Source organism: Leptonychotes weddellii, chromosome 5 (genome assembly GCF_054177405.1).
Source record: "Leptonychotes weddellii isolate Sample4059 chromosome 5, ASM5417740v2, whole genome shotgun sequence".
NCBI lineage: Eukaryota > Metazoa > Chordata > Mammalia > Carnivora > Phocidae > Leptonychotes > Leptonychotes weddellii.
This window is the reverse complement of record NC_138373.1, coordinates 34,085,390-34,100,884: the sequence shown is the minus strand read 5'-3', so window position 1 is coordinate 34,100,884 and position 15,495 is coordinate 34,085,390. Positions and strand designations below refer to the sequence as shown.

The 15,495-nt window shown below is 61.4% G+C and overlaps 1 protein-coding gene across 1 annotated transcript in view; it reads right to left on the bottom strand.

Moving 5' to 3' along the window:
• The window catches only part of ABCA3 (ATP binding cassette subfamily A member 3), a 38,094-nt gene that overhangs the window by 1,306 nt on the left and 21,293 nt on the right, over positions 1-15,495 (bottom strand). The window contains exons 17-31 of the mRNA XM_081818889.1: positions 15,474-15,492; positions 14,498-14,648; positions 12,924-13,022; positions 12,039-12,225; positions 10,818-11,121; positions 8,541-8,814; positions 5,766-5,970; positions 5,228-5,447; positions 4,762-4,920; positions 3,784-3,956; positions 3,119-3,247; positions 2,847-3,041; positions 1,036-1,223; positions 367-537; positions 5-102 (exon numbers count right to left, since the gene is read on the bottom strand). Of these exons, the coding sequence (XP_081675015.1) occupies positions 5-102; positions 367-537; positions 1,036-1,223; positions 2,847-3,041; positions 3,119-3,247; positions 3,784-3,956; positions 4,762-4,920; positions 5,228-5,447; positions 5,766-5,970; positions 8,541-8,814; positions 10,818-11,121; positions 12,039-12,225; positions 12,924-13,022; positions 14,498-14,648; positions 15,474-15,492 (2,572 nt within the window). The remainder of the gene's footprint in view (positions 1-4; positions 103-366; positions 538-1,035; positions 1,224-2,846; positions 3,042-3,118; positions 3,248-3,783; positions 3,957-4,761; positions 4,921-5,227; positions 5,448-5,765; positions 5,971-8,540; positions 8,815-10,817; positions 11,122-12,038; positions 12,226-12,923; positions 13,023-14,497; positions 14,649-15,473; positions 15,493-15,495) is intronic.

Here is a 15,495-nt window from a genome sequence, read left to right as displayed (position 1 = left end):
CTGCCAAACTTGCTCTTGAGGTGCTGTGGGCTGCCCAGGCACTTGAACTGACCCTGCACCATGATGGCCAGCCGGGTGCACAAAGCCTCGCATTCCTCCATGCTGGGGAGAGGGGCAGAGGCCTGACAAGGGGCCGGGGGATTCCAACGCCTGCCTTCTGTGTCAAAGGCTCAGGCAGAGGGGCCATGTCGACGGCCAGATCACACTGTTCCTGATTCCCATGTTCAGAGGGTGGCCCACATGGCTAGCTGGCGACTTTCCTCACAGACTCTGAACCAGCTGCTGACAGGTCTTCTGTCCACCCGGCCCCACCCGGCCAGCCCTCGTCCCGGCTCTTCCACTGACCCCCCGAGACCCCGGCTCTACCTGTGGGAGGTGATGACGATGGCCTTGCCCGACTCTCGGGCCCGTGCCACAGTGTCCCAGAGCAGGCGCCGGGCCACGGGGTCCATGCCAGTGGATGGCTCGTCCAGGAAGATGACCGAAGGCTCTCCAAGCAGGGCGATGCCTGTGCTCAGCTTCCGCTTGTTGCCACCGCTGGGAGCAAGGGGGAGTGTAGGGGGAAAGGCTCATAATTAGCACAGGCTCCCTGTGTCCTAGCATCAGACTGGGCCCAGTGATCACAGAGCACCCCGGGTAAACAGGAATGAGGGGATCGTGCCTGGAAAGCCCACCTTGTGGTTTTGGGGGCCCCAAGGAAAGCTGTGCTGGGGGGTCAGTCCACACCCACACAGAGGACGGTAACACCGTTGGTTTCTGCTGACCAGGGCCTGACAGGCCTGACCTCCCCCTGGCCTGGCCGTGCCTCCCGGTGGCAGGAACCGGCAGGGCAGCCCTGCCCCCCCCCCCCCCGCCCCACGCTGCCTGGGTCATGCCGCCAGATCCCCATCCCATCCTGGAAAGACGGGTGGGAGCTCTGGCCCTGGACCCGTTCGGCTGCCCCCAGCTTTACAGTAAAGGAGACTCAGACTCCACCCCAGGGGCGCGGCAGTCACTGCAACACGGGGTGGTTAGGGGGCCGGAGTGCAGCCGCACCTGTACGTCCTGACCAGCTTGTTGGCGTGTGGCTCCAGAAGCAGGCCCCGGAGCGTGTTCTCCACGCAGGCACCGATGTGGCGTTCGGGGATGCCCCGAAGCCGGGCGTACATGACCAGCGTCTCCCAGCCCGTCATGTGGTCCAGCAGAGCGTCAAACTGGGGGCAGTAGCCGATCCGCTGCCGCACCTGGAGGTGGGGTGCAGGGGATGCAGCGGGTCAGAGGGGGGCTCCTCCAGGTTTCTCCCAGCGGATCTGTGTGGGGCGGCCCGGCGGTGGACAAGCCCCGGCGGCCCCCACGCTGCACTTTGTCAGGGACACCGGAGGGCCCTGGCCAGCTCGCGGACGCCGGGGCGCACATCCCACCCCACCCCTAGGCGCCAGAGACTGCAGGAGCCAATGCGGCCACGGCATGCGGGGTGGGCAGGAGCACGAGGCCACCATCACTGTGATGTCTGTGTCACCGCTCCTGCACCCATGAGACGTTAAGCAGGCGCGGGGCATGTAAGCCCTTCCCCTCTGCTCCCGCTGATCAAGGAGGGGTTTGCGGGCGGCGCCTCTGGGGCGGATGGCGCTTGGACCCCGTGCAGCCGCACCGTCTCCCCAGCTACTGCAGCAGCAGGCGAGGGGCCGGCAAGCCTGGGGCTGGTCTGTGGATTCCAGACGGGGTTTTCTCTCTCTTTACCCTCCTGGGGGCTCCTAGGCTTCAGCCGCCCGGGAACACCCTCTCTCTGCCGCTGCCCCGTCACTCAGTACCGGTCCCCGTGCTCTCCCACCCCCTGGAGCTCAGACCGGACAAATGGATGAGTCCCCTCCCTCTCCAGCTTCTAAGACGTGTTTATGGTTTTCTTTTTCCTGCCTGTGTGTCTAATCTTGTTTGTTTCTCTAAACACGGTAAACACAGGTGTTTTAGAATCCAGGTCTGGCGGTGGCAAATCTAAAGTGCTGGGCTTTTTTCTCCCGCGGGTTCTTGACACGGGGCTATGCTTCCTTTGTTTCTCAGTGTGTGTGAACTGCCCACAGGCCCTGGAACACTGTCTGGGGCTTCTTGGGGGCCTCAGAGGAAGGCCGTCCTCCAGACAATGTGGGCGGCACTCTGCAGGCATGGCGGACTAGAAGCCCCCACTGCCAGATGGGACGCGCGGTTGCCCCAAGGCCCTGGCCCACGCTCTGCCTCTCCCCTCGGCACACAGAGGACCCCCCAACCCAATCCCCAGGGGTGCAGAGAGTGGGAGGGCAGCCTGGTTCATCCTTACCTGGCCCCACGTGGAGAAAGTCTCATGTCACACCCTACCACGGGGGCCCCGGGCCTCGGTTTCTCCCCTTCACTCAATGAGGCCCTGAAACCTGTGCCCGGGGGGCCAGGAGCACCGTGTGCTCTCTGCAGAGGTGGAACCTGCCATGCCTCTAGGGGCTCAAGAATTTTGGCTGGGGCTCCTCACTGTGCATCAGGCTCTGTGATGCTCTTAACAATGGGCTTTGTCACTGACATTTTACCCAGCTGTGGTTCTTGATGGAATGCCTGGTCTGAGCAGCTCAGGACACCGTTATGATCAATCTGTGCACATGGACTGCACAGTGCTGTGAGCACCATGGCCCCGGGGCCAGAGAAGCGGCTTCTCAGAGAGAGGCTGTGGCCTGGGCCCTTCGGGCCTAGGGGGCTCTTATCTTCCTGTTCTCTCTGTCCTCCCCATTGCTTTGCTCTGGCCCCAGTCACTACCTCGTCCTCCTGTCCACGCACCGTGAGCCAGAAACGAGCCCCATCCCTGCCTCCACGGGGCCCCCTCTTCCCGCCTCTCTGGCTGCACCCACCTTCCCGATTTCAGAGCTGATGCTGTAGCCCCCGACAAAGGCATCCCCAGATGTGATGGTCTCCTCCCCCGTCAGCATTTTGAAAGTTGTGGTTTTCCCGGCTCCGTTGAAACCCAGCAAGCCGAAACACTCCCCTTTATGGACTGCAAGGGAGATCTTGTCCACGGCAAGTAGGGGCGTCGTCTGCTCGTACACCTGCGGGACACCGGGCTTTGGGGCCTGCAGGCAGCCAAGGGGGGTGCCCGGGGCCCGTGTGGGGAGGCCCACCTTACCTTGGAAAGCTCCTTGATAACCAGAGGTGTGTCCAGCAGGGAGTCCATGCTGGGGGCCAGGACCCGGTTCCTTTCATCCACCACGTCCTGGTCCTCAGGAGGTGCTGACGTCCGAGCGTACGCTTCCGTCTAATTGTTCCGGAAAAAGACCACATGAGTGAGCTCCAGCTCAGGGTGTCCTCTTCCATGGGACAAAGGGCGGGGGTCTCTAAGACCGCTGGTGTGCTGACTCAGGGCTTTCACAAGGACAGCTGGTGGACTTAAGGGCTGACATGAGCACCGAGGAGACGCAGACAGCCAAGGAGCAAGGATGGTGCAGCACACACCGAGAAAGCCAAGAGCCTCGGGTGAGGGTGTGGGGGGCTATACTATGTGGACAGAAGCTCCTTGTCAGAGCGGTCTTCACAGGTCAGAGCAGGCCCCCCGCCCTGGGTTCCTGTGTCCGTCCAGTGCAGTTTCCGCCCAGGCTGCGTTTGTGGGACGGGAGGTAGGTGACAAACACGAGGGCTGCCGGTCCGACAGCCTCTGCCAAGACGGAGGCTGTGGGGACCCCAGGGTCCGGGACTGGAGAGCCCGGGGGCTGGTGAGCACGGCGGCCCTCCCGTGCGTGCACCTGCCCAGGCCAGAGGGAGGTGGAGGTGTGGGGAGTGCCGGGGGTCACTCACCAGCGCCCGCCTCCTCCAGAAGGCACAGAGGCAGGTCTTCAGCCTCCACAGTGTGTCGGTCTCGATGAGGAAGAGCAGGCTGAGGTAGGCAAATCCAGAAGCTGCCATGGAGGTCACGAACCTGCCGACCCCCGGGGCGCTCCACGCATAGAAGTTCTGCTGGTACTGGATGTCTGTGTGGGCAAGGGAGTGAGCACCATGCCCTCCTGCCCCGCGCCGTCCCACGTGCCCCCGCCCTGTGCGCCCCCCCCGCCCCACGTGCCCTCTCACCCCGCGTCCCAGCCCGAGCCCCTCTCTAGGCCCACAGGTGCCTGCACACCAGCCTCCAACGGAGGCTGTGAGGGCACAGGGTCCACTCATCTTCCGAGGCTGCACCCTGTGCTTGTCACTGCCTCACAGAAGCCCCAAGAACTGCCGACATCTGTGAGCAGTTTTACTTTGCAAGGGGTGCCTGTGACAAGTGACCGAGTCATGCCCTCACTTGCTCACTCCCATGCTCCTTCCCTGCTCAGGGGGAGGGGCGGGGCTGCACTGAGACGTGAAGGTGTGACCCCCCCACCTCACCCCCATGGTCACAGAGGTGACAGATGACCACAGCTGAAGACTGGTCCAGGCACTGATAGGGCATGTGGTGGGCTGAAAGGTGGCCCCCAGAACAACACGACACGTCCTAACCCCCAGAACCCATGAGCAACTCCACTTAAAAAAGGATCTTTGCAGATGTAAAAAGCTAAGGGTCTCGAGGTGAGATCCCGCATTTGGGATGGGCCCTGAATCCAACCACAGACGTCCTTGCAGGAGAAAGATGAGGGAGGCTGGAGATACAGAGATGCCTGGGTTGGCAGAGGGACCCAGGGGTCAGCCTGGGGGCGGCGTGGGGTGAGGGGGCGCCCCCTCACAGAGCAGAACAAAGGTCCCCCCGAGGAGAGCCCCGCCGCGGGGTGCGGGGTGGTGAGGGGCGGCCATGGGGACACTCACTGTACTTCCTGCAGTAGTGGGCCGCGACCTCCGAGGAGGTGCAGTACCTCCGCATCTCAAAGTTCTCGTGGAAGCTGCTGACCGCCATCCCCAGACAATGGTTGGGCAGCACCAGGAACACGTGGTCCAGGGTTCTGGAAAGCTCTTCTAACTTGACCGCTGTGGGGAGGGGCACAGACCAGTGGACGCTGGGGGACACGTGAGTGCGGTGTGTGGGGGCCAGGCGCCCAGCCGGGTGTTACCCCCATGTGGGGTGCCAGGCCCTCCCAGGACGGCACCTGTGGGACAGCGCCCCCCGCCCCCTCCCGGCTGAAACCTTGAGGCGGAAGTGCCGCGGGCCCAGCAGGGCCACATTTGGCAGAGGGGCCTGGCCCAGTGCCCGCTGGTGCCGCCCAGGTTCGGGGCAGAGTGGCTCCGCGGGCACCCGGCGTGAGGGGTGAGGGGCGGGGGGTCCGCAGGCCCCCACCTGGGATGCGCATGATGGTGACCATGAGGAAGGTGGCTATGCCCGACAGGATGTTGAATATGGTCAGCCTCGTGTAAGCGGTGGCTGCTCCCGAGAAGAAGAAGTTCATCAGGTACATGAGGGGGATGATGGCCCAGCCATAGAGCATGAGCAGCAACAGGGCATCTGCCATGTGGCCGTCGCGCGTGAAGGCGTGCACGTCAAAGGCTTTGAACACCACCTGCGGCGGCACAGAGGCAGGTGGCTCGGGGGCCCTGTCTCCCCGGTGGCTTTCAGCCCTGGGACTCCCCCTGATAACCTGCCCCACGCCCCTCTGTACTTGGAGCCATCATGGGGCACGCCGCTCTGGGGCCCTGCCCGCCACCATGGGGCGGAGGCTGGGGGTACAGACACAGATGAGGGGTGTTCCCGGCCACCCTCCCAGATGGGGCTGAGCAGCCGGCATGCACCCCAGGCTGGCTGCAGTCAGTGCAGGGGCCCCAGAGCAAGCCCCCTGTGACGTGCGGGGGGGGGTGTCCCAGCACCTCGCAGCCCTCACCAGCAGCAGCAGACTGGGGACGAGGAAGGACATGAGGTCCCACAGCAGTGCGGAGAGCCAAAAAATAGCCACGTGGACCCCGCTCACAAACTGGACATGCTTGGCCTGGACGGCCCTCTCGCTGACTGCCAGGATGGAGAAGGTGCTGGCCAGGAACGCCATGGCGAACAGCAAGTTGAGAGCGATGTTGAATCCCTTACGGCCCCTGCGGGGTGTTGGGGGGACAGGGCAGGTCAGGGACTGAGCGGGGACCAGGCAGCAGGGGACATTCATTGAGTCACTGGTCACCATCCAAAGCATGCAGTGGAGCAGCCCAGCCGCTAACGGGGGTTAAGAGAGAATGCCAGAGCTGTGTGTGTGTGTTGAGGGGGGGGCGGGTCTCAGAGCAGGGAAAATCTCATCCACCCCAGAACTCCTCCTCTGGGCTTCCGGTCCCCAGTGATGGCAGCACCACTCTCCCAGCCCCCCACTCCCCACAGACATGCAGGTGACGGGCCACCACTGATCCGCCTTTCCACATCTCCTGAGAACCCCCCTGTGGCTGGCTCCCCCCTGGCCAGGCCCGCCCCCCCCCAGCGGCTCATCTCCCGCATTGGGCGCATCCCACATTCTGCAATCGGTTGTCAGAAACCAGCACGGGGGGCGTTACTCTGCTGCTTAAAGACTTCCCATCTGTCTCAAAAATGGCATTTCGACACCTGGATGCTACTTGGCTGGAAACAGAGAATTATGGATACACACTACAACATGGCTGGGCCTTGGAAGTGAAAGAAGCCAGTCACAAAAGGCCTCTCACTATACAATTCCATCAGTAGGAGATGTCCTGAGCAGGTACGTCCCCAGATGGGACAGCGCGGAGGCCGCTTGGAGAAGGGGAAGGAGGATCGGCAGTGACTGCTGTGTCCTGGGGCTCCCGCGGGCGTGACGGCGTGCTCAGTAAAATCACGCTGTGGTCCAAGAGGCACACGAGAACGTGCTGGGCACCACGAAGCACCAGGGAAATGCCAATCAAAGCCGCAGGGAGAGACCACCTCACAGAGATCTCACGTCTGGTATGTGCGGGCAAGGACGCGGAGAGAGGGCAGCCCTCGTGCGCTGTCGGTGGGAATGCACACGGGGGTGGCCGCTGCTCGGGAGAACAGCGCGGAGGGCCCGCAGAAAGTTAAACCCAGAGCCACCATATGCTCCAGAAATCACACTTTCTCGGAAAACGGAAACTCGAAACTCGAAAACTCGAACCCACATGTTCGTGGCAGCATTGCTTACAACGGCCAAGAGAGGAACAACCAAGTGTCCGTCGACAGGATCAAGAAACCAGGGTCTAATCACAAGGGAATACTTTCCAGCCACAACAAAGAAAGACATCCTGCTATTTGTGACAATGTGGATGGTTCTTGAGGACAGTGAGCTAAATTAAGTACATCACACAAAGAAAGACAAATACCCTATGATTTCCCTTACGTATGGAATCTGAAAAAACCCAAATCCAAATGGAAGTCGTAGACCCAGAGAACAGATTGGTGGTTGCCAGAGGTGGGGGGTAGGGGGTGGGCACAGCAGGTGAGGGGTCAACATGTACGGCTTTCCCGTCATAAGATAAACGTGTCCTGGGGCTGTCGCGTACAACATGGGGACTACCGTGAAGGTTAGCGATCCTGGATCGCGTGTCGAAAAGTCGCTCAGAGAGACAACCTTAAAACTGCTCATCACAGGAGAAAAAACTCTGGAACTCGTGTGACCAGGGATGTGACCAGATCCAGGTGGTGAGGGTTCACCACACATTTGGAACTAATGTGACCTCGTGCGTCAGTGACTGCAAGCATGCTGAGGGCCCCACGCTCCGAACACGCTAACGACCATTTGACCGTACGTTACACACGGGTGCATAGTTCTATCTGCTCACGCTGCAAACACAAAACAGAGTCCCACCGCCCCGTCCACCACACTGAACCCACCGGGAGGGAGCTGCCCCTTGTTCTGGCTCAGCCCCTGCCCCGCCCGGGTCTGAAGGTCCCGCAGGCCTGTCTCCCCAGGGCCCAAAGTGGAGGCCCCAGAGTGGTGTGGTTCCAACCCTGCAGTGTGCTCGTCTGCTCCTGGAGGGGCAGACAACGGCCACCGTGTCTCTGCTTTCGGGTCGTGGAGGTCGTGGAGGGGGAGACCGCGTAGGGTCTGCGTAGGGCCCAGAGTGCAGTCCAGTATGGGGCAGGGCGTGAAGATGAAACTGCCACCCCCATTAATTGCCCTACATGGGGTGATGGTTCTGAAATTAACTGATTTTCTCGGGCTTTCTCTGGATGGTCCCAGGGTTTGGGGGGCTCTGTAACCAGTGTGGGGGAGAGTCCCCCATGCATCAGGGCAGGACGAGGCCTGAGAACAGAGATGTCCATGGGGCTTCCTGACTCGCAGCTGCCTTGGGCAGCGACCCCTGACCTCGCTGTGTTCTGCATCCTGGTCGTGTGCTGAGACCCCTGGGGACAGCAGTCAGCAAGAGCTGGGTACAGACTTGGGAAGAGGGCCCGGCCGCCCTCCAAATCCTCAGGAGTCCCCCCTCGGAGACCTCAGTGGTTGGAGGACAGGGTCTCACCAGCTACCCAAAGAAAGAGTATGAAAGGCTGAGGAAGATGTAGGGCAGGGGTTCCCTGGCCAGAACCCAGAAGCTTCCTGAGGGCAGACACAATGCCATTGGTGGTCCCTGGCACTGCCCCGGGGGGTTGGTCCTGATGGTTGGGGGTGGGGCTCTGGCAGAGGGGCAGGGGGCGGGGGCGGCACACATACTCGTTGAACTGGTCCTTGGCGGCCTGCAGGGTGCTCCGGGGCTGGGGGTAGTTGGAGACCATGATGGAGGCCCGGGGGCCACACAGCTGCTTGAACAGAAGGTTGTCCACGACGGCCAGTGCAGTAGCTGGGGAGTGGTACGCCTGGTTGTTGAACAGGGCAGTGACCACCGTCCGCTCGCCGACGTCTCTGAAGGACACCGCCACCAAGCACCGCTCGTTAAAGCCGCCTCCCTCCACCGAGGCCCTGAAAATCAGGAACTCCTCCAGATCACCTGGGGGGGACAATGGCAGGGTGAGTGGCGGAGGACAGCCCCCTGGGGTGCGTGCCTGAGGCTCTGGAGGAACTGCAGGAAGGACACGGGCTGAGGAGCCACGTCATGGGAGCAGCAGGGCCTGAGGCTGCAGGACTCCGGTGAGCAGGCACACCGTAGCCACAGGAGGCCATGTGGGCGGAGTAAGCTCCTCCTTGTGCCCCACAAATGCCCCCTGGAGGGGGGACACTAAAGGAGCAGCCGTGGACCAGGGCCGGCATGGCAGGGAGGAGGCTGCTCAGAAGAAGGCAGAGCTGTCTCAGCTGATGGGCGCTGGGCGGGCCAGCAGATGCAGGGAGGGGCGGCCAGGGGACAGGGAAGGGCTGCCCTCGTTGGGGGGGCAATTAGACAGGACCTCTGCCTGTTTTTCTGGTGTTCCAGTTTCTATGGAATGAATAAGTACCTTTTCAGAAAAAAATAAGATGGTTTTTCAAAAGAATGGCCTGGGACGCCTGGGTGGCTCAGTCACTTAAGCGTCTGCCTTCGGCTCAGATCATGATCCCGGGGTCCCCAGATTGAGCCCCACATCGGGCTCCCTGCTCGGCGGGGAGTCTGCTTCTCTCTCTACCTCTCCTTCTGTGCGTGCGTGTGCTCTCTCTCTCAAATAAATGAATAAAATCTTTAAAAAAAAGAGTGGCCTGGGGGAGGGGGGTGCAGGGAGGAGGAGCATTCCCTCGTCACCCGGAAGAACCCCAGCCAACTCCCACTTCAGGTCTTGGACCGGGCATTCGGGTTCTGGACAGTCCTGCTGGCTCTCACTTGGCTCCCTGGCAGACGCCTGGAGAGAAGGGGGTCTGACCAGGGGTGCCGGGGTCTGCCCTATGCTCCCTGCTGGCTGCATGGTCCAGCATCACACGCACCCGCTTACACCCTCGCTGCCCTGGCCCTGCCTCTCGCTCAGCTGTAAATGGGTCCAACAAGGACACCTGCCCTATGGGACCCAGGGTCAGTGAGGGGACAGGGACATGTCTATGAGCCCTAACTTCAATAGTTACAAAGGCTCCATCCGCCCTAGCCTGCCACAGCTGTCATTACACAAGGAAAAGAATCAGATGTCCTTAAATACAGTGTGAAAAGACCACACAGCGAGGTAGTCAAAACCACGGGCTCGCATGCTTGACAAGGGAATGGACATCTCGGCCGTCCAGGAGGACTCAGGCCAGGGGCACCTGAGGCTATGTCCCGAATGCCCCAGAGCCACCGTGTGCCATGAGAGCCCCAAATTCCTGGGGCCAGGCTGGGTGGCAGCCAGCGAACAAGGCTGGGGGGGCACGGAGATGACAAGAGCGCCCACTGCGGTCTCAGCGGGGCTAACCCAGTGACGGTGGTGGGCAGGGCTGCTCACGTTCCTGCCCAGCAGCAGTGCCCACTGCAGGGCTGGCCTGTGCCAGGGGCATTCAGCCTTTTCCTAAACAAGAACCTGATTCCTGCCAAGATCGGCTGGCAACCCAGTGTACCGGCCGGGATGTGGGAGGGGAGCAGTGAACCGAGCCAGCCTTCCCACATGACCCTTTTAACCCGAGCGCGAGGTCTGCTCTCAGCCCAGGGCAGTGTCCGGCTGCCACCACCAGGGATGTGGATGGTTTGGGTTTGATGTGATGGAAGAAAGCGCTGAGTCCCCTCAGTGCACGTTGTGACCAGCCCGGCAAACAGAGGCCACGGAGGTTTCGCATTTCACCTACAACGGCCCCAAAACAGACAACCTTGGTCCACGGCTGCCTGGGCAAACCTTAGCCCTAGACGCTGCCCCATGTCTCCCTCTGACTCGGGCGATGGCCTTCTCCCCCAGTGGCAACGTCTGGAGGCGTTTTTGGATGTCATGACGGAACCAGGGAAGGGGGCTGCTTCTGAACATGCCACGGTGCACGGGACCGCAAGGAACCAACCGGCCCGGATGCCCATGGCGTCTGGGCTGAGCAGCCGGGCTCAGACGACTCGACCCGAGCCCCGCGGCCGCCCCTTACCCAGCACCTCCCGCGGCTCCTGGCCCTCAGCCTGCAGCATGTCTTTCAGACGCTCTGCCAGCAGCTGGTCCAGCCGGGAGGCCCCCGGAACGGCGAAGGGCACAACGGTTCGGCCGTACGCGCCCAGGGTCAGCTCCAGCCTGGGGTCGTCGAAGGTCTCTGAGGAGTAGTTGATGGCCAGGAGGGCCAGGGTGACGCACGTCAACGGGACCAGGACCTGGGCCACCACCATCTTCCACTCGCGCAAGCTGTACGTGGCCTTCTTCAGGAACATGGCCCAGAACTGCTGGCAGTGGAGGGCGAGCTGTGGCAGAGGGGATGAGCTGCCACGGCTGCCACGGCTGCCACGCAGGCCAGCATGGGACCCCCACCCAGAAGCAGCAGCGGCCGGTCCAAATGCAAGCCTGGGGCCTCAGGCTGACATGCGCCCCAAGGCCCTAGGGCTGCTCGCAAAACTCCTTCAGTAACATGACGTGGCCTTGGGGGCGGTGGTCTCACTGCCGTGGAGGCCAGGCGGGCGCCGGGAGCTGGGGGACCAGCTGCGGTCCCCCAGGGGAGCCAAGCCTCTGCCCTTCCCCTGATCCTGGTGGGAGGACCCGGCCTGCGCTCACATGGGAGCAGAGGGGCTGCCCTTTGCTGTCCTCCCAGAGCGGGTGCCGGGGTCAGAGGGTCAGAGGCCTGCTCGGCCACACGCCGGCTGTGCCCCTGGGCCCAGGCCCCCCGTGTTCTGTCTGCAAAATGGGGCCTATGCTGCCCTCTACCTCACTGAGCGAGCACGAGGCCTACGGCTAGCCCTCGGTACACGGAGCACCGTGAGCATCATGTGCAATGTTCGCTCATTCATGAGCAGCCCAGTGACAACAAGAGGAAATGACAGTTGCTGATTAAAATGCTCTGGGCTGGGCACCTGGGTGGCTCAGATGGTTAAGCGTCTGCCTTCAGCTCAGGTCATGATCCTAGGGTTCTGGGATCGAGCCCCGCATCGGGCTCCCTGCTCAGCGGGGAGCCTGCTTCTCCCTCTCCCTCTCTCTCTCTGTCTCTTATGAATAAATAAATAAAATCTTTAAAAAAAAAAATGCTCCGGGTTTTCCTTCTCTCTGCCATGACTGCATGACCTGCAATCTACTTTCTTCCCAGGGAGCTGAGCCTCCGCAAGCCCTCGTCGGCCCCCGTGGATGCCAACAGGTGGGGTTCAGGGGCCCCCCAGCCCTCTGCGCTCACCCCAGTGTTGAGCTTGGCAGTGGTGCACTCATCCTCGATCAGGGAGCCCACGCCATTGGTCGGGTCCATGGCCCCACACAGGTGGCTGTCCACGGCCCAGTCGCTCGCCCGCCTCTCATGCTGGTATTGCAGGGCAGGGAGCTGGATGGCTTGGATGTCCATGCTTGTGTCCACCAGCTTGCCGACCCTGCGCCGAGACACGAGAGGCTGGTCAGCGCTCGGCTCCTCGCGGACGCCATCCCACTGGGAGGAAGAGCACACCATTGGCTTTGCCGGCTGGTAGGCGGTTCATTTCCTCACTCACTCATCCATAGATGCCCCAGACTCCAGGCACCGCAGCCAAGTGGAGTCCAGCAGAGACATCCAGACAAGGCCCTGCCCATGAGGACCTCCCTGGGAGATGGGCTGGGCATGTGTGGGGAGTGTAGGCAGGGAGGCCGGCCACTCTGTTGCCTCCCCTAGGACCCGGGATCCTCAAGCACAGACCTTTACCTCGCACCAGTTTTGTACTTCTAGTTCTTAGCACCCTGTCTGCCAAACAAGCACTCAAGACAAGTCTGGTAAACACGTTTGTCGTCCCTGCCCCGCCGTGTGCCTGCAGTTCTGGGGGTCTGCCTGTCCAGCCCCCACCTTCATCACGGACAGACACCTGCTCTGGGAAGGGGCCCCTGGGACGCCTGCACACTCCCCATGAGGGAGGGGCAGAAGTTTCCGGAGACCTGAGCTCAGTGGCCCTCTGCCTGGTGAACGCCGTGGGGCTCGTGGGGCCCTGCCTGCAGCCGGCTGTCCGGCTACCCTTGGGGGGTGTGGGGTGAGGGGCTGCCTCACTGTCTCACGTTAAACAGGCACGTGCGCCCAGACTGTTGGAAATGCGCATCTACTGACCGGAGGAAGACCTCCTCCATGGTGGTGACCGAGGCCCCGAAGCTGGCGATCCCCAGCTCCTTCTGCTGCTTCTCCAGCTTAGCGAACAGACTTTCGAACCTGGAAACAAGACCCCGAGTGAAGAGCCGCGTCTCAGTGACTTTTGAGGCAGCCTGTTTCTCCGGGCAGTCTGGGGGAGCAAAGGGACCTCCGTCCTTGAAAAGCCACTGCAAAGAAACCCTGAGGTCAGGCTTGGTTTCCCCCTTTTCGGTCCCGACGGGACCTTCTGCCCTGAGTATTGGGCCTGTGGGGCATTCCGTAGTATTCGTCCACATGAAATCACAGAACAAACCTAAAGAAACTGGTGAATATTCATCTGACTCTGGGGTAGCGCTTCATAGAAAAAATCCCAAAGTAAACGGTATGACCCATTACACGTAAAGTATCCGCGTGGGAAACAAATCCCACAAAATTAGTCAATGACCAACTGGAAAAAAAACCACAGCAAAAAATGGCTGATAATAAAGATATAAAACGCTCTGATGGACAAACGAGCAAGAGATAGGAACCCACACTGTCCAGAGCACGCATAGCGGCCAGGCTCCACCTCCTGCTGGCAGGAACGGAAAAACACAAAATGCCACTTCACCCACTGGATACACAGATGTTTAAGAAAACCTTACTGGAGGGGCGCCTGGGTGGCTCAGTCGTTGGGCGTCTGCCTTCGGCTCGGGTCATGATCCCAGGGTCATGGGATCGGGCCCCGCATCGGGCTCCCTGCTCCGCGGGAAGCCTGCTTCTCCCTCTCCCACTCCCCCTGCTTGTGTTCCCTCTCTCGCTGTCTCTCTGTCAGATAAATAAATAAAATCTTTAAAAAAAAAAAAAAAAAAGAAAACCTTACTGGAGGCTGGCAGCCATGGGGTAAAATGGTGTCTCTGCCATCCTGCTGACGGGGAAGTCAAACTTCCTTTCTAGGAGGGAACTTGGTACCATTTACCCTGCTATTGGGACTCTATTCTAAAGGCGGGGGGGGTCACTGGAGGTTCAGACAAAGAGTTTTCTAGAAGGTTCACTAGCATATTTTGGGAAGAAAACCATGAGCGCGTGGTCACAGTGCAGATGTTGATGAAGTCACGGCGTGACCGGGTCGGGGAACCCTACGAATTTATTAAAACCACACCAGTCAATTGGGCTCTTTGAAAGATTAAATGTACTTTCCAGATTTACACCCGCAGTTTCTGAATGTGAATCGAGAGTTTGGTTGTTACCCCCCACACCAGGGGTCTGCAGGACTCCAAGCTCGACACCAGGAAGAGACAGAAATGCAGGATCCCACAGGAACTCGGAGCAGCTGCCGTGCAGGCCTGACCCAGCTGGGGGCCGCAGACACTTTCCCTCCAGGTACGGGAAGGTCTGCCGGCTCTGCAACCCTGGGAGGCCTGCCTGCCAGGCCCAGCAAGCTAGTTCACCCTGTGCTGTCACAGGCCCGCTGGCTGAGCCCAACAGGGACAAGGTGGGTCCTCTAATCCTGGAGCCCCTGAGGACCATGGAGCCCCCTCCTCTGGCGTGCGCCTGTGCAGCCCCGGGATGCGCACCTGTGCGTGCTCTCCTTGGGGAGAATGAAGGACAGCTCTGAGCCAGCTCTGCTCTCCAGCGTGGCACTGGGAACATGATGCTGCACCAGCCGGGAGATGGCGTCGGGGTCGCAGTGAGGCTCCTTCACCAGCGTCATGTGGTAGCCTGCACCTGAACAGCAAGGACCCCCATGTGATGCCATCTCCCGCAGAGGCTGTCTCCCCTGGCCCCGGGCTCCTGATGAGGGCAGGCTCGTGGGGAAGGGGCCGGAGAGCCGCGGGAATGCACCTCGGAGCCCCTGGGTGCCCGCCATCCTGCGGGCCTGGCCTCCCCGTCCTCTGCTGGGCAGAGATGCCGGAAGACTTGGTGGGGGGAGGGGGGTCTGCTGCATGGTAAGGACACGAGGCCCAAGCAGGACTCTGGACTCCAGACTCCAAGTCTCAGAGGCTGCAGCAGGAACTGTCCCCGAGATGCATGCTCCCTGCCTTCTCCACAAGGGAGCCCTGGGGATGCCGGCCGCCCTCTCCAGCCTCCCTCCAGCCTGAGGGGGAAGCTGCGGGAATGAGGCATGCACCTCCCAGGGCATCTGAGGAGGGGAGCTTGGCTTCTGTCTTTGCTTCCCTTGTGGGCAGGACCTGGGTGGACCCGCCACGCTACTGTGTCAGACCACAAGCTGCCCTCGAGAAAGGAAGCCACGCTCACGTGGCAAACCATGCACCACCACCGGTCCTGGACCGTGCCACGGGCCACCGGCTCGAGAGCCTCTACACTACCGAGCGTGGTCTCTCCAAGGGCACCGCTGGTCTCTGTGGCCTCAGCTGGTGCTGGCTGCTCTTCTCTTCCCTGGTCACAGCTGGACGCCGTCCTAACCAACTCGAGACTGTCTGCTCCTTTGCTCCCTGCTCCTATCACGGCCCCTCTCCTAGCCCCAGGGACCCTCCAGGCCAGGGACAGGGCCCCGTGGGGAAGGGAGGCAGTCCTGCCCCCACCGCTCACCATACTTCTGCTTGAGGAACAG